This window comes from Enoplosus armatus, chromosome 2 (genome assembly GCF_043641665.1).
Source record: "Enoplosus armatus isolate fEnoArm2 chromosome 2, fEnoArm2.hap1, whole genome shotgun sequence".
Lineage (NCBI taxonomy): Eukaryota > Metazoa > Chordata > Actinopteri > Centrarchiformes > Enoplosidae > Enoplosus > Enoplosus armatus.
This window is the reverse complement of record NC_092181.1, coordinates 11,076,890-11,094,764: the sequence shown is the minus strand read 5'-3', so window position 1 is coordinate 11,094,764 and position 17,875 is coordinate 11,076,890. Positions and strand designations below refer to the sequence as shown.

Genomic DNA, 17,875 nt, shown 5'->3' with positions numbered 1-17,875 from the left:
GTTTTAATTTAGATTGGCCATGTTTAGCACTGTGGCTTTACACAGACTCTGGTAGCCATTGTTAAAGTCATGTATGAATTTCACTCAGTTGTTTCTGGATGTGGACTAATGATGCAGCTGTACAGTAGAATAGCCTGTGCATAAACGTATACTTATATAATATTATTTTGGTCACATATTTAAACGACTGTGAATAGCATCTACTTTATCTCTAATTAATTCTTGTCTTTATTCTGTGTTTGTGTACCTTCGTGACCTCCTATGTCCTGTATTTTTTTATATTTTGTTTTATACACTTCTTTGATGTATTTGTACTTCTATGTCTTTCTCCTGTTTTCCTCTGTATCCGCGCTCCAGCATGTAAAATGCACTAACAAATGGGAAGCCTTGTTTTGGGACTCGCTCATCAGTCCATTCATGCTTGACTAATTCGAAGGCCTCTCTATATAGTGTTGCCTGGCGACAGGGCCAAGTCAAGCACTTATAAATGGGAGACTTGTTCTCACAACAAACACAGAAAAATGGATGTTAGTGCTATTGCTGTGGGTCACTGTTTTTTTGCCAGAGTCAATGGAGTGTCAGCCCTTTTAGAGATCACTACTGTGCCATTCACTTGGGTTGTATTAGATTAAATAGACCTATCTGTCATCTTTGTTACAAATATGTCTGCATGGAAGGAAGCAGTTCAGGACAAGTGTCCCTAATGTATGCAAAGTTTTGGTCAAACAGGTCTTTGAAGGGTTATCTTTACTATTACTGACTTATGATCATCAAAAGATATGAAATGCAGAGAACAAGCTGACTGACAAGCTCTTTGTCCACTATCTGATCATGATACTGTATGAAGGAATACACAGGGGATGACAGCTCAAAGCCAAAACCATTTGCTAAAAGACATAAGGGAACTGCCTTTGGAACGTCATGAAAGGCTTGGGCTATATCCAGAGCTGCCTCATCCAATTAAGATGACATTACAGACGAGAGATGTACTGCATTTTGATGCCGGCTGCTCTAGAGTCTTGAGGGTGAGCAAAGAGAACACCTCCTAGATTAGGTCAGCTGGTTCAACCGTTTATATGCAAATGTGTGGCAACATTGAACAGCCAGTTGACTGATTTTGTAGCCTGAATCCTGTGATTTTAATGCGGAGAAGAGGTGAGAATGTGACACAAAATGTTCCGCTTCATTCTCTGTCTTGACAGCTCACACCACCACCACCTCGCTCCGCTGTTTGCCAGATGATGCGTTGTAAGTTGTCTGGCCTACAGCAGGGATTTGGCTTGAGCTACTGTCTGCATCTTCTCATTTTTGGAAGGCATGCCTCCAAGGGAGGGCTGAGGCATCTCCAGAATTAGTGAGAAATCATTCTAGCTTGTTAGCTCCCTACTGGAGGCTGGCATAGCTCAAAGATAATGGCTGATGTACAAGAGCATATGGAAACAAAATGTCCTCAGCGACATAATGTTAACTCTTGGAATCACAGAGTCTGGGCACCAGACAAAACAACAATGGCTACTGTGTTCAGATTGGAGTCCTTCCAAACAGGGAACATACCATTAGTTGCTCTGCTTAATCATTAATGTTACACTAGCTGCTTCGTTATGGTAAATAACTGCTCAAAGGTTTGACCTACTCTTCCCAACTGCACAAAAGAATTGCTCGGTTGTTGTGTGTTTTATTTGGACATGTACTATTATTCTAATCAGTTAAAAAAATTACCACGCAGGGCCTAGTTTAATATGCTAGAAGGGGGGCTCTGTTAAAACTTCAGAAACCTTCATTATAGTCTGAACTTGACTGTAGGCTTAGAAATGTAATTTTGTAATTTGGGTATAATTCAAAGGGGTTTCCTTCTTAAATACAGTGTTCACATAGCGTTAACAATATTAATGGTGAAACGGCTCTTGGAGATTTGTTTGACAGGATGTGTGGCTTGTGTGATATACTCTATGGTGATATAACTGTCCCGTCATGTGACATGTGTGGGTCTGAGAGAGTATGATGTCTGTATGAAAATGTGCATGTATACTGTAGGCATGTGTAGTGTTTAGTGTGTCTGCTTAAACTGTACAAGCAGATATCAGCAGGCCGATGATGAGGGCTGCCAGCTTCATCCAGCTGTGTCCGTGGCTTGATGACATATCTCCTCTCCCGTGCACTGGACTGCCATTGTCCTCAGGCTCCTCCAGCCAGCCCTAGCAACATCAACCAACAGCGACTAACTCCCACAGTGTTAGTTGCCTGTTGTTGTCCACATCAGAAGCAACAGAGGGACTGCACTCACAGTAGCTGGGTCAGTAAGCATGCCAAAAGAGATCCACTGACAAACTCTCCACAGACATGAACAAATACACAAATTCAAATGAGGGTGTCAGTTGTTTGGCATTCAGTGCTTTTTACCACGGTCACATATTCATATTCAGCTAATTCAGCTTAAATAGACTTTTCGAGCTCTACTTTGGTGGACAGTAGTTCATTAGTTTGTGATATATTGTTTATCTTTGAAATTGTTTTACCATCAACGACAAAGAAAGATGGTCACTAAATTTAGGATCTTATGTAGCGCTGATGTGTTACACAGCAGGTATATCATCAAAGACTACTGCTGTGTCTTATATCATGAAATGTGTTTAAATCAGAAATCATGTTGATGACATTTTCCTAATTTACTACACGTCCAGACCAATAATTATATTTTATCTTTTCTTTAGTTTTTTCCAGAAAAATAGAATTGAAAATGTCATGTTACATTATGGGTCAGCTGTTTTTTTGCCCTGCCTTCTCCTGATCAATCACAGATATGGTTTGCCCTGGAGGTCTACGTTTCAACATAGTATTCTACAACAGTTGAAAATTGCAGAGACATCTGGGTTACTCTTCCATTGGATTTCCAATTGTTCTTGGAAAATGTGGTATTTTTGGCGGCGAGCTGTTTAAATTAAGGTTGACAGGAGGTTAGATGCATGTTAACAAAGTAGACAGAAGAGGAATGCCCTACTTTTGGTGATGACGTGCCCTTTACTCTTGCAGTGGTGTGCATCTGCCTTACTTGATGCCAGCATGTGGCCTCTTGTGGCTTTGTTCAGTATCACATCAATGGTTGAAAAAGTAAACGTTATTTTTCACTTTTAGTTGAATCCTGTTAAAGAATGTTTTTACATTGGTGATGTTATTGGTCTTCTGTAAAACTGCAATTTTAACTAGATTCATTCAAAAATGTAGTTTCGGTTTTTGCACTAGAGAAATACATTTAAGGGTGAAAGTAACAATTGCAAAGCTTCTGCTTGAATTATCACCATGTTTAAGCAGCAGGGGACTCTAGTCACAGCTCCAAATGTGAAATGCTGATGTTTATGCAGGAGAGAGGCTTTTTTGTTGGTCGCAGTGGCTTTGAACGTCTAATGAGAAACATTTCTCAATAGAATTAAAAACCTTTTTTTCTCAACTGAGATCAGTCACCATTTATAAACCTTCAGAGCAATGAGTAGAGTTATTAGTATTCATGAAGGCTTGAATATGAAGACTGTGTGTGTGTGTGTGTTTAGTCTGAAGGGTGTAGATCTCATCCTGAATCTTACACACATACCTGTGGGAAATACTGTTTGTTAGGCTTGGGTTAATCAGAGGTCATTATTTTAGTCAAGTATATAAGAATAGGCAGCACTTAAACATCAATTCTCTCATTTAGTTGGTGTCCATATAAAATTAGGGGTTGTGAATTAATTTGCCTAATTGTTGATATTAGCCATTATACTTCCCTGGACCGGTGAGTGCTAAGCCATGGACAAATCATGCTACAGTACAAGGTGTTCTAGCTAGCGAGCTCACTTAAACATATTTAGTTGGCCCATGCAGTGGTCTCATTATGCTAATATTACTCTTTACCATACAGGTGGTGAGGGGTTTGTTGCTGGAACAGGAAAATATGCTGCTGACCCTGATTATGTCTGCTCTTTTTCTAAGCACTTTGATTGTGCTACTGGAAAAAAAGCAACAAAAAATGAATGTCCAAATGCGGACTTCTGGCCTTAGTTAACACCTAATTAATCGAAGCCAAGCTACCAAGGTGACTGTAACTCAGCACAGCCTGTACCCACTTCACAGTAAAAGTTATAATCTTCACTGGAAAGCTTTTATTGTGAAACAGCAGCAGTGTCATTCAGCAGCTCCTCGTTATCGCGGTGCATTGTGCTTTATTGTGATTTAGATATACAGAGAAAATCTGGTTTTCTTTATTTCTACCTGTCTGGGGGAAACCTCACACCTTTTTTTAATCTATCAGGTGTCAGACTTTCTTGACCCCTTCTTGCTTTAACCCTGAGGATAGTGTCTGTGTCAGAAAACCTTTTGGCAACAACTGTTATAACAACCTGAGAGTAGTGTAAATTGTGCCATGATGTTAGTGGGTGGCAGAAAATACAATGGCAGAGAGAGAATGGCAGCTCTATGTAACAGCAAAATATTTCTAATGTAATCTGTATCATCAACTTTTAAATCCAGATTCAAATACATACCGTAGTGTTACATGAATATTAATGATGATGTGGCTATTTTAAGCCTCGTCACTATCATTACAATATCCTCGTCTATTTTTGGAGGTGCTTGAAGGGTACTACCAGCCTAAATAGCTCCCCTTTTTTCTCCTTCAGTAATGATACCCTATTTATGGAAGCCCATATTTAGGTGCAATCAGCACTTCAGTGTGTGCTTTTTGTGCTGTGCGCCTAAAAACAGCCCTCTGGTCGAGCGCAGTAACACAGGAAGGTCTGTGACTGGGAAGCATGCGAGGTGTCCGCAAGTTGTAGCTTGATGCTAAATGACGGAAAATAGAGCCCTTACATGGACATTGTAAATGAATGGCCACTGATTGCACCATGGTCAAGAATGGATGCGGTTTAATGATAGTCCTGTCTCATTAATGCCAGCTCTTTGTACTTTAGTGAACTCTGATTGCTTATGCATACATCCCAAGTGCTTCCAATCACCATCACTCTTTCTGGCATAACATGCTGACCCATGTTTCATAGTTTCAAGGCAAGTCCAGTCTCAATAGACAGGAAAATTACTCTTATTTTAGCTAAAAATAGTCAAGATTGAAATTCTAATAGTCGCCTTTGTTTAAACAGGTGACATAAAAAGTCATATTTTCTCTTGCTGTGTGACTGTAGTGATAAATAATGCATGTTTTGGTCATACTCACATATCTTAGAAATGTCATTTCACATTAGAAGATCTAAATATGTCTTGGTCTATTTTTCTCAGGTTATCTAAATAAAATGAGTAATAATAGCTTAAAGCATGCATGTGCACTCATACACACATGCACAACCAAGATAAACTACTTCATATCTTGACATGTGAAGCAAGAAAAAGTATCATCCCCAATTTTAAAAGAGATACATTTTAATTTCTACTTCTGAGACATGAGTTTTGTTTACAGGGACAAAACAGATAAACACTGCTACATAAAAAGAAGAAATGAATACAAGATAATTAAAAAAAGAAACAACAGAACAGACATGTGTAGAGCATACACATCTTATTAATAGTGTTGGACTTACAACAATAGTCCTCTAGGATTTATAACCCTTTCCATCCAAGAAGTGGGGCAACTGGCTTTACATCCATAAGAGGGATGAGGTCCAGAGCGCATGGTTATAAGTTATCCTGCACAGGATATACACATTATACACAATGTAAACACACGGATAAAATTAGTTGATTAGTGTGTCTTGTTTTCTTTGATATCCCATTGTTTTTATAATGTATGTATTTGTATGTTGTGGCAACATGGCAGTGGCTATATGTAAAAAGGTGCAGTAAATTTAAACAAGTCAGTGTCTCCTCTTACTCTGCTGAAAACATGCAATATGATACATTAGATGCTGCCTCTTCTTAAAAGCTTTATTTCTAACAATGAGGGCCAGATGTGTGGAGGTCTCCCTGCTCTATTCTACTGCGGCTTTACGTCATGATACAAGAAGTTGATCCATGGGGAGAAATAAATGCCATGAATCTTATGAAAAGTTCAAAATCCTTTCACATATTCACTCAATCTTTCCAGTCCCCCAGTGGGTGCTCAATGTGGCAGGCCACTGAGAACTCATTATGTAAAATCAATTCCTTTCAACACGTATCCCATGCCAAGCTCCCCAGCGCTCCAGCTTCCTGCAAATGTGGGCATCAGCTACCATACAAACAGATCCATCGTTTTGTGTGATGTGTGTGCTCATTCATGTGCTGACACATACTGTACACCATCTGCAATGCTGCTTCTGCATCATCTGTAATGAGTGGAAGTGGATTTAAGTCAGATATTAGGAATTGTGTGTGATTATAGCAGAAAATGTATGGAAAAGCACCACAAACCCAGCCTTGTAATTTTCTTTTGAACATTATCAGTAGTATGAGTTATACTGCAGTGTTTTTTGGCTGGAGGCAACATGAGAGCAGTCAAATGAAAAACTTTACATAATGTTTTTCCAAACATGCCCCACTAAGCCTTTGGCCCTGAACAATGTGGTTATTCAAATTCTAATGAGAGATTTGGAGGAGAGGGAATCTTTCCCAGATTTCTATGTTAGCTAAGAGGAAAGAAAGTCCTCTGTTAAGGCTATCATGTTCCCATCTATTACCTTCCATTCATTTCCAACTCATCTCTGATTGGAGTCTTTGGTGTACAGTCGTAGCAGCTGTGGAAGATATCCATTATACTTGAATTAAAATGAAACAATAAACCCACAGACTACCTCACCAAAGCTATTAATCTCGTAGTCCTGCATTAATTATTTCGATATTTAAATAACAAAAATATCATCTTCTGGTTTGAATAGATTTACTTAGATTTAGATTTACATAGCATTGTGACAGGAACTATCCAGAAATGTTTAACTGGCAAGACAACAGAAATTAAGTTGATTTGTTTTATATGTACCGGTAAGTGATTCTGTTTTTCAGCTATTACATGATGATGTTTCACTGTTTTTTTAAGAAAAGTGTGACTTAGTAGAGTTAATTTCTGTCATTTTGCCTATCTTTTAGGGGACAGCATGTACAAGTGGTGTCCTTGAAAAGAAAGAAAAAACGCACCTCCTTTGGTGAACTCGGGTGAAGATTTTTTCCTCTCTTTCCCTCTCCCAGCTCTCCTTTCTGCCGGCGGCGCCCCCCCTGCTGTTGAGGCTGTGGTATGAGCCTATGTGGCAGGAAGGCGCTGACTTTGCTGAGCAGCGTGTTCGCTGTTTGCGCCCTGGGCCTGTTGGGGATCGCTGTAAGCACCGACTACTGGCTCTACCTGGAGGAGGGCGTCATCCTTCCCCTCAACCAGAGTACCGAGATTCGCATGTCCCTCCACTCTGGCCTCTGGAGGGTTTGCTTCTTGGCTGGTGAGATAATATGAAGTCTGAAACATATAGATGAAGTATTTTTATCCCTCACTCCTCAAGGCAAGGTAAACCCAACGTATCTCAGCTCAGTCAGGACTTCCTTTTCATCCAGGCAGTGTTCTGCTCAGAGATATAGAGATATATTATGACCAATTGGGTAGTGACTCATTTGATTATAATCAGTGGTAAATACTGATTATAATTAAGGTGTTAGTAAAAATGCCAAAGCTTGAAGTAACATTTTAGATGTATAAGACTTCTGTTTAGTTATTTATATTGAAGTAAGCTCCGCAATCAGCCAGACCATTTAGTTCCAAACAGAGATTCCCAGAGAAGGAAAAAATGAAGGTCCAGATTCACCAAGATTCCTGTACACATAGCAGTTATTCTCTGAGAAATGTCTGGCACAGACAAATAAGCAAACTTCTGGCTAACACCACCTTGATCTTTATAAAGAAGATATGGAAATACATATACACTATACACTTTCCACACACAAAGCTTTGGTGAATCTGGGCCTCAATGTCCAGTTTTCAGTATAATGTGTATTGCACATGGACAGTCACCTGTGTTTCTTTCCTCTTTTTTTCCTCCTCTTTGGTAGAGTATGGAAGACTAGTCTTGGCTTAGTGTTTAGATACTTGAGCATGAATGTTTTAATTTTGCCTTAACCTTTGTGCGGCAATAGGACCAGTATGTTTTATTTAATTTCCACACTCTAATTCTGGGTTGCATCCTTGAAAGTATCAAGTGTTTTTATTCCAGTTGAAAAGATTGGCTTTGCTAGATGTCTTTCCTCATGACTTGAGCCCAGTGGCTGACTTCTATTCTGTGGCACCAGAGGCACCTTGGATTGATGCTGAAAACCCTCAGTTCCTTTTTCTTTCTCCTTCTTTTTGACCTGCATTGCTTTTCCACTATAGCACTCAACATGAAAAACAAGTATGACATACAGTTAGAAAAGCGCATGTATGTCCACAGTGCATGCTTAAGCACCTTTTGGCCTTCTTAAACATTGTTCCTCCCCAGCTCCAACATCTCAAAGGCATGCTTGGAGGTTTGGAGGTTGATTGGAAAAGAAACACTAACTGTTAGATTTTATTCTTTTCTTAGAGACACAACTCTCCAGACAAGTGTTGTCCCAAAGTAAACCAGGTATCGACTTTTGCTCTTACCCTTTGCTCCCTCTGGTAATGGCACTCGCTAACTGTATCAATATGCTGTGTTACTCTTGTTGGATGTGTACTGTGGGTGTTCAAACTAAAAACTATGTCTTCTGTCATTTATTACTCTCAATTATATTTCTGTTTTGACCTTTTGTTAAAGAAATGGAAAAAGCTTTTGTTTTGCAAATATACCATTTAGTTATTCTATACTATAGTATTATTCCTTTTATAGTTTAATTGTTCCATTATCGCCTGTGCCCCATCTGACCTGCTCTGTTAATCATTCAGTAATGGCACATATGTAGGCAATTGTTGCGATTAGGTAACAGATGTCTTCCTACCACATGGCAGGCTGTTGCTACAGTGTAAATGGACTAATGGTCCAGTGTGTGTTTTAGGGGCAATTGAGTGACCTTATTGTCCACTTAACTGTTCTGGTTTGACCCAGAAACAATTACTGCTCACTATCACAGTATGTTGTTACGCCAGAGAGCATGAATGAGGTTGCGTGGTGTTTTGGCTGTTATTGATGTTGGTTTGAGTTCATCGGGTGTTTGGCTGATAGCATTTCATTCCAGCATGAGTTCATGTAGAGGATCTCTACCCGTACAGCCAGCACTTACAGTCTGTCATTATGAGTGTTGTAAATCAGGTTCAATATAGGGCACTGGACTGCTTATGTATTGCAGTAGGTCTAGTTTTATGTTGTTGTATGCATGTTTATGCATTGAGTAAATGTGAATTCAGCTGGGTTTTTATTTTTAGCAGTATCTACCATTATTGGAAATGAAAGTATTCCTTGTTTGTCTTGTTTCATAAGCAGAATTTCCTCTTCCTACAATTGCACTGTAAGTCTAGCTTTGCAGCTATGCTAGACAGTATTATTAAAATCACACTTGAATATTTGTTTTTATGTATTTTCACCTATTCCACTTATTTTTCATTGTCTGCAATAGCAGTGCTACTGGACTCCTTCAAGACTGATAATGAGCCGTCTGCTATTTGAAAGCATAGTCAACATTTTCTCTAATAGTCATTAATTCCCTCTGTTGCAGTTACATTTGAATGGGCTGAGAATTACAGTTGCTATTCTGTAGAGGTAAATAATAATTAAAAAAACACTAGCTTTACACACATGCTACAACACAAAGCTCTACAAATGTGACTGTTAATAAGGAAGCCTTCCACACCTTGTTTGAATAACCCTGAACCATCCCCTATACTTTATAATGGCTGATTGTAAATGTGCGGATGTTTTCCATTTAGTAGCATTAAATGCTGACTGTTTACCAAAAGCAAAAGGGAAATAAAAAGCAAGAGTCAGGGAGAGATAATTGACAGTCTCATGAGTTGTGATTGCCTGCTCACCCTTTACATCTCTATTACACACTCCCTTATTGCTCTTGGGGTCTTTTCAAGCAAGGTGGACAGCCTCCACTATAAAACACTGTGGGAAACCTTGAATTCTTTCTTGAGTACAGAGGACACAAGCATGAGATCCTACGTCCTTATATTATATGTGGTAGATTTTGCCTAAGATTCCTGCATGGGACTGAAATTTGGAGGAGTACCCGACCTGATGCAATTAGTTTAGGCAGAAGCGCCACCTCTGACCAAACTTTTAAACACTAACTCCACTTGACCTTGAAGCAATATCTCTCTTGTACATATACAGATGCACAAAAGCTGAATGGGCTGGTTGTAATCTAAAATGCAAATGAGGACATGGTCTGCTGCTTTATTAGCCCTTCTGTCAAATGACATAGCTCATGCACAGACTATAAATATTGATACATCATTTCACCAAGCAGTAGGTAACCTTCACACACAAACACATTAAAACACTTGATAAACCAGCAAACAAGTGCTTAATGAATCAAATAAGTATGCACTGTAATTAGTGTATCATTATAATGCTGAATAGTAGCATTTAATGTGTCATTTATATACTTATATTTTAGGCCTGACCTGAACCAAACCCTCACATATGTTGAACCACAAGATATCACCTAATCCAACACCTTATAGTGTGTGCGGTTAATGAAGTGTTGACAAGACATCAGCTGCAAGAGTGTGTTTTGGTTGCCAGACTTTGTACTGTATGTGTCAAAGTGATAAAGGGAAAGGTGCTAAAATCTAATGCTGGGTGTTCCTCGTACAAATACTGACAGCATAAATTGTGCATCGTATCAAACAAGCTGTTGATTCCAAGTACACTTGCATCTTCCTGAGGTTGTTTTTAAGAGAAATTGTATCACAGCTATCACACAGAGTTTACTCATGCCAGCAAAGGCTACAAGACCCTAACCCTAACCTTGTTCTGCTAGCATACTGTACATGCTTCTGTGTTTGACTTTTCGTTGTCACAGTGGGATAATTGGCAGTATACTTGGTTGTGTAGAGTGCTGAACCCTGTTTCCACTCAAGATTTATGTGAACTGTTGTTGAATATATTTCTTTCCGTCCTTTCTTCCAGGTGAGGAGAAAGGCCGATGCTTTACCATCGAGTATGTGATGCCCACCAACGTCCAGATGACCTCTGAGTCCACTGTTAGTGTCCTGAGTAAGTAACTGTTAACATTTCACTACTATATGAACAATATTTCAGTTTGGTGAGACTGTTCACGCCCTCAGTGTTTAGTTTCAGTATGAATAGAGGTCGGGGGCAAACAGTGTTGTAATAGTAGTAAAACTGTTGTGTAAAACCTTCCTTACCTCAGCTACTCAAGATAACTTCTACAATCAAACGACAGTAAAGCAGGAACAAGCTGTTCAATTGGACAGTTTAAACAACACAACGAAATGACAAAAACTTTAGCTCAATTTAGGTACTCATAACTAGCTATTTACTTTGCTGTCTTTTGTTTGACTCCTGCGTCGCACTAGTGGGTGGTTAACAGGACTTTATGCCAATATGAGGAACAAAATGAACAATCTTAGAATTTACAGAGGAAACCAGGAGAGGGAACCCAGTTTTAGTGCGCTATATGTTCACAATAGGTGTGAGGTAGCATAAACGCTCTGGGGGGCTGTGTAAATGGTATTTCAAAATTTGAGAGGTGGGTGAACAGCCTTTGTGCATTTACCCTCCACTACAGCCCTGGGAATTAAGTTGCAGTCTACCATGTAGTGAAATGAACAAAATTGGCCATGTTCACAGGTGGGAAGCCAGGTGAGGGGTCTTGTCATTGACTTCTACTGTTTGGTTGGGTGCCTGCACAGTGGTGGGTGACACTGGGGAGATGGCCTGGACCTCCATCACACCCTCCCAGTGAACCTCATTGCTGGCAGGTGAAAAAAGTGTCTGGTAACACCATGTGTCACTGAGGTAGCACATGCTATTCCTAGTCCAATCCCCATGGCCAGTCCACCCAAGATAAGAGCTAGGTGTGCATGAAGAATGTAAGGGTGCCATTTTCATTTTGTAGAGACTCCCTGCAGAGTGAACATGCTGTCAAGACACTCCAGATCTCATGTCCCTTGTGTCTTCAAGCTGCAGTACAAAAATGTAAACTAGTTGATCATCTAGTTACATTTACATGCCTCACATCCCTCCCTGAAGGTTGTCATGACACAATCTGTTTATTCTGTGAGCACAAAAAAGGTAAAATACACTTCATATGACTTCTGAGATGTAATGAATAACACACATTTAATAATAACTAATAACTTAAAAGTATCAAAGGGGTGATTATGCTTTTAAGTACTACATTAGAGGACAAGGAGAGAAACAGAAGGAAGAAGAGAGACAGGAGAATTGATGTGACGATATGCAGGTGGGTGAAGAAGGCAGAAGAAGTGACAGAAATTTGAATGTGAAAGAAGTGCAGTGAGTGAAGAAATGTACATGTGAGAAAGAAATAAGAAGACTCCCTGAAGTGAAGAAAATATAGGCAGTATGGATTTACCTAGACAATGATAATAAGAGTTAATTGGCTTCTTTATAAAAACGAGATGAAAGTTTAAATTAAGTTGGTTCCCGATGGTTGTGCCATTAATTGAATTATACTTCCAGACACGCTGGTAAAATGAAGTTAACATACTTTATGCTTTAGCTATAACAGGGATGCAGAAATACTAACTCAAATGCACACAGCATGAAAAGTTAATACAGGACCTGTCCAATCACATCAAGTCACATGGCTTTGATGTATTGATATATGATAGCTGGCAGAGTTCCTCTGTCTTATCGTGCAACTTTGTCATTAGAGCAGCATCTATAGTTTAACTTATTTTTGTCGTGGCTGCATCAGCCATGGGATCTTTTGCCATCATTTTTATTCAGAATTTATTTTTGTTTTTTTCTAACAATAATGTATGTGATGTTGGATATGTAGAGTGTGTAATAGGTAAGTTTACCACACAATCCAAACTTCACCCACCTAATTAAATTACCAGGTCCATTAAGGTTATGGCCTTAGACATCTGGGCCACTTAGCTGGAAGGGTAATACTTTGTGTAATGGAGAACTCAACAGGGCTCTGGAAAGAAGTATCATAGACTCGCTTTACTTCTGGGAGGAACTGTACCATTTGCTCACAGTACGGAGGTCCAGCTCCATCTTAATGTAAATTAGCAACCAATGTCCTAAACCCACGAAATTCCGATTCGACATGTAAGACTAACCTTAGTGGAAAACCTCATGCTGCTACTCTAAGTGGAAGAACTTCCATTAGAAGTTTCAGAAAGTCACTGAAGAAAATGCACAAAAAAACAAGGAATAAAGTTTGCATTAGGAGGAAGTAGTAACAACCACTTCATAATCAACACACCTCAAATCAAATTCAGTGAAAGTCCAGGTTTCTAATTCAGCCCCAAACAAACTAATCTGTTTTTCTTGTCTTCTTCCAGAGATGATCCGCTCTGCCACACCGTTCCCTCTGGTCAGTCTCTTCTTCATGTTCATTGGTTTTGTACTCAGTAACATCGGCCACATCCGACCCCATCGCACCATCCTGGCCTTTGTTTCTGGAATCTTCTTCATCCTGTCAGGTACTTGGTTTTGCCTTTTACTCGCGACATGCCCAAATTAATAAATCAACAAACACTTACAAATGTGATGTGCACATTTGAGATGGTTAAAGTTGTTATATATAAATAGTTGTCATGCTAGTTCTTGAGTTCTTCTGCACTGTGTCCCTCACAGCACAGTGAAACATACGGTTGTTGGATCTCCTTTTCTATCCATAGTCATTCAAGTTTCATCCGTCTGTCCCTCAGGTCTCTCTCTGGTTGTTGGTCTGGTGTTGTACATCTCCAACATTAATGATGAAATGTTGAACAGAACCAAAACGAATGAGGCCTACTTCAGCTACAAGTATGGCTGGTCATTTGCCTTTGCTGCCATCTCCTTCCTGCTCACTGAGGTAACTTCACTACTACAAGGGATGGATAATGTAACCTTGTATCTTGCATAGCCGCATTTCACATGCATGCATCAAACTAAACTCACTAGTCTTCTAAACCTTTCTTAACTAACCAAAACATGGGTCATGGGTCTGTTTCTGCTTGACACCTGGATGTGTATCAACATGAGACAGATCTTCTCAATTTAGGGTCCCAGGCTAGAAGAATTTGCTTAATCCTCATCTGTCAATTTATGATGATGATGATTGAAAGTACATTTTAGGCATTCAACCTATGTTCTCATGTAGTATAAATTAGTAGCTAAAGACACCAGTCTCTTTCATCCTCAAGTCACTCTTCTTTGTGTGAGAGATGTAATCTGTTATTGTTCACAAAAAGGACAGAAAATAAATGCATCGAACCGTAGGTGCATCTTTTAGCATCTTCATTTAGCCAAATCCCTTCCTTCAGATATGAACTGTAATGTATTGTGTTGTGAGAAAAGTCCTCACAAAACATGATAATTTATGGTTAATAAGCTATGATTCGTGTGTTTATTGTGTTTCTTTTGTGGATAATTGATTCTTCTAATCATTGATGGTTTGTACATTGCTTTTTATGCGGTTAGTCATTCACAGTAATCTGACGTCACACTGACAGAAAATGTTTAATGTGCATTTTTCTGTGAATTTCATTTTCTTTGAAACTCTTGTGTGAATTTTTGTTGGTAACGATCTCATTTAAAGAAAACAATCCACTCAGATACAGCACACACACACGCACACACACACACATACATGCTTGCGTAAACTCATTCAACTAAGCCATGATTCATTTATTCACTTTAGGGGGTTGATTTTTGCAAATCAATAATCATCAAATAAAATCTGCCATTTGACAGTAATCTGCATTTCATGAAATAATTTATTTGAATGGTAGAAAATGCTGTTATGTGTTTACTTTACAGTGACCTGAATTTTTTGAAAATAATGTATTTTATTATCTTTCCATTGATAACAAGTGACACTGGCTATTATTGGTGACCATTCAAATGTTAGGCCTTGTTTTCATTTACTCATTTAAAACAGAACATCCTCAAAATGCTGCATAATCCAGTAGAAAAAGTTAAATTGAAGTATTCAGGAAACAGTAGTACTGTATAAGGATATTACCAAACAAGAGTAAACTTTGTGTCTCTTTGCCTCCACCCCTCACCCCCTCTTTTCCCAGACGGCAGGTGTCATGTCAGTGTACCTGTTCATGAAGCGCTACACAGCAGAGGAAATGTACCGGCCCCATCAGGGCTTCTACCGGCCTCGCCTCAGCAACTGCTCAGATTACTCCGGCCAGTTCCTCCACCCAGACGCCTGGGCCGGACGTGGTCGCAGTGCCTCCTCCATCTCCTCTGAGGCCTCCCTCCAGATGAACTCCTCCAACTACCCTGCTCTCCTCAAGTGTCCAGAGTATGAACAAATGTCCTCCTCACCTTGCTGAGGCTGAGTTGTTGTGTCAACACCATAGGGGTCATTTTGATATGCCTGGATTTTGACATAAAATTGTCCAATAGTTTGAAATTATCCAGCTTGAATCAACCCAGTCTTCAAGTGTCCCGACTATGACCCTGATTCTCTCTACCGTCACTACAACAGATTCTTTTATTTACACCTTTAAATAAGTTGAGGGTTAGCCAGCTCACTTTGAAGACTCAGGGCAAAGTCATCTGAAAGGAGTAACTTGAGTAGCTTCAACCTGCTGTGAGCAGGTCCACTATTTGCCTGTAGTACTCCCACAATCCCGATAGCTTTTTGACAGGATTACACGCTGCACATCTGCAGACATGGAGAGTTTAGAGTAGGGGTTAGAACTGAATAGGCAACTATGTGTAATGGATTCAGAGAACACTACAGCATGTGCTTTCAGCCTGAAGCTAATCAGTGAAATCACCTCTGTGTAGAGGAAACTGGCTTAGAATAATAAATCTTCACGACACATTTTCTTCATTTGATCATAAGATCATTGCTCAACTTGTACAGACTTGAGATTTATAAAGGTTAATGAGGTTACAATAAAATTGTTAAAGCTCCTTTCTTCTACAAATTGTACATGTGCACCAGCTGTGTCAGCACAAGTTTCACTCAGATCCTCTGTTGTTACTCCTCAGTTGCAAGGTGCTGGCTTTCTGTTGTATTATACTGTAGGTGTTCTCATGCACACATCACAACTGTTTATGTGAAGTCACATGCTAGAACTCTGCTTGAGCTTTTTCACAATTGACATACCATTTTAGAAACAAACTGTTAGACTAGGGTTACAAGCAGGCAGATGGTATTTGACCTTCCATATTAACTTCCCTCTGAGTATTTCTGTATCAATGAGATTTATAAATAATTTGCAGATCACACTGACTTTCAGTTAACAGCCAGAAGTATGTTCCCCATTTAGGTCCTTTGCACAGGAGCCAGTAACTGTTATGAAGCCACAGGTGTTTCCTTAAACTCTTTAAGCGGTAACTGAAGGCTGAAAGGCTTCACTTTTTTCACGAAGCCTTCCAGCTTCATTTGGAAGCTTGTTTTCATTGGTCCCTTTCAGCAGTTTTAGTATTGACACCAAAGGAAACGTTTGTATTACAGGCTGCTAGTCCAAACATATGGGATACATTCTTTTTAAAGGCCTAAATATGAATATATTAATTGTTGTATAAACTTTGAGTGTATTGCTGTATATTCTTGTAAAAAATCCTCGTTATAAAACAAAAAAAAATCTTTATTTGTTCTCATAACCCATTATTAAAAACAATACAGGACTGCTATACATCAGTGTTTTAAACTATACAGATGTAAATAAACCTTTTATATTCTCAGAGAACCTATGATTCCTGTATACAGTGGTCTTCTTTGTTAGTCAAGCAATTAAAGACAAAATGTGTATTTAACCAAACTTAAGTAGTGTAGTGGAGTAGTGCAGGGACACCACTGTTTGATTGTGTTTATCAGAGTTATAAAACATTTGTTATACATTTAAAGGAGAAGAGAAGGCCAAAGGGGACTAGATGGAGTTTGTGTGGCCACGGTTTTGATAGAGAATGTGAATGAGGTCAGGTGGCAAGACTGTTTTAGTATGGAGCCATTGTGAATGTAAGATGTGCTGAAGGAAACACTGCTAAATGAGATTTGTTTGAATATAGTAAAATATATTAACCCAAATTATGGATGCATATTTTTCTAATTTACCCCTTATAATGACAGAATATTCTTAGATGTTTGACATACTGCAGTCCTTTGTGTGCCAAGGAAGAAATTGTATCCAGGTTAAGTGACTTAAGGTTAAGTATTGAATATATACATTTCATGAAGCATTAAGTGTGAGTAAACATATTACAGAGAAACATTTTGTCTTGTGCAATATTTTTATGTTAGTTTGATATATTACAAAAATTAGAATTTTTGTCAATATTTAATGTTGCATGGTGTGCACTCCACATACTGCAGTATTCCACCTGCAGTACATGTAAACAAAACAAACATACTTCAAACTAATAAACACAAACTGTGCCAAGCTAAGCTAAGTTCACTCTCTCAAGCACTGTTTTGGTATTTTACAGTTACATTTTGTTCGTTTTAAATGCTGTAAATAGGAAATCGTCACTGTGTATATATTCATTTTTGTATAGACGGCAGTACATGTAAAAAATATGGTTGTTTTTGTTGTTGGGTAGATTCATCTGCAGTATATGTGACAGCTGCTATCACATTGAAAATGTGAGCTTTTGCATAATATTATACTTACATTACTAAAGTATTCAAATGGTGTCATTGTCGGACATGAAATGTCAATATCTGTGTATTTTTACAATCAGAGTCACTTTCATGATGTTAAATGTGCAATGGAATAAGTATACTATATAAAATAAAATTTAATGGGATTTGATAAACATTACGCTTGTTTCTTTTATAAATGCTTATGTCCCTGAAATGTCTTATA

The 17,875-nt window shown here is 38.8% G+C and overlaps 1 protein-coding gene across 2 annotated transcripts; it reads left to right on the top strand.

The window, feature by feature from the left end:
- Window positions 1-7,186: 7,186 nt before the first annotated feature.
- On the top strand, window positions 7,187-15,388 carry LOC139298182 (voltage-dependent calcium channel gamma-5 subunit). 2 transcript variants are annotated; one of them, XM_070921090.1, is made up of 6 exons: window positions 7,187-7,382; window positions 8,496-8,537; window positions 11,025-11,111; window positions 13,400-13,540; window positions 13,769-13,914; window positions 15,125-15,388. In XM_070921090.1, the coding sequence occupies exons 1-6, from the start codon at window positions 7,187-7,189 to the stop codon at window positions 15,386-15,388; spliced, it is 876 nt and encodes a 291-aa protein (XP_070777191.1). The 2 variants fall into 2 exon arrangements, with proteins under 2 accessions (XP_070777191.1, XP_070777201.1); XM_070921100.1 differs by lacking the exon at window positions 8,496-8,537.
- Window positions 15,389-17,875: the final 2,487 nt, after the last annotated feature.

Excerpts from the sequence above, each read along its gene's own strand:
- LOC139298182 (XM_070921090.1), top strand. The coding sequence starts at position 7,187 with ATGAGCCTATGTGGCAGGAAGGCGCTGACTTTGCTGAGCAGCGTGTTC. Across the intron at positions 8,538-11,024 it reads GTTGTCCCAAAGTAAACCAG|GTGAGGAGAAAGGCCGATGC; the intron begins GTATCGACTTTT and ends CCTTTCTTCCAG. Across the intron at positions 13,541-13,768 it reads AATCTTCTTCATCCTGTCAG|GTCTCTCTCTGGTTGTTGGT; the intron begins GTACTTGGTTTT and ends TCTGTCCCTCAG.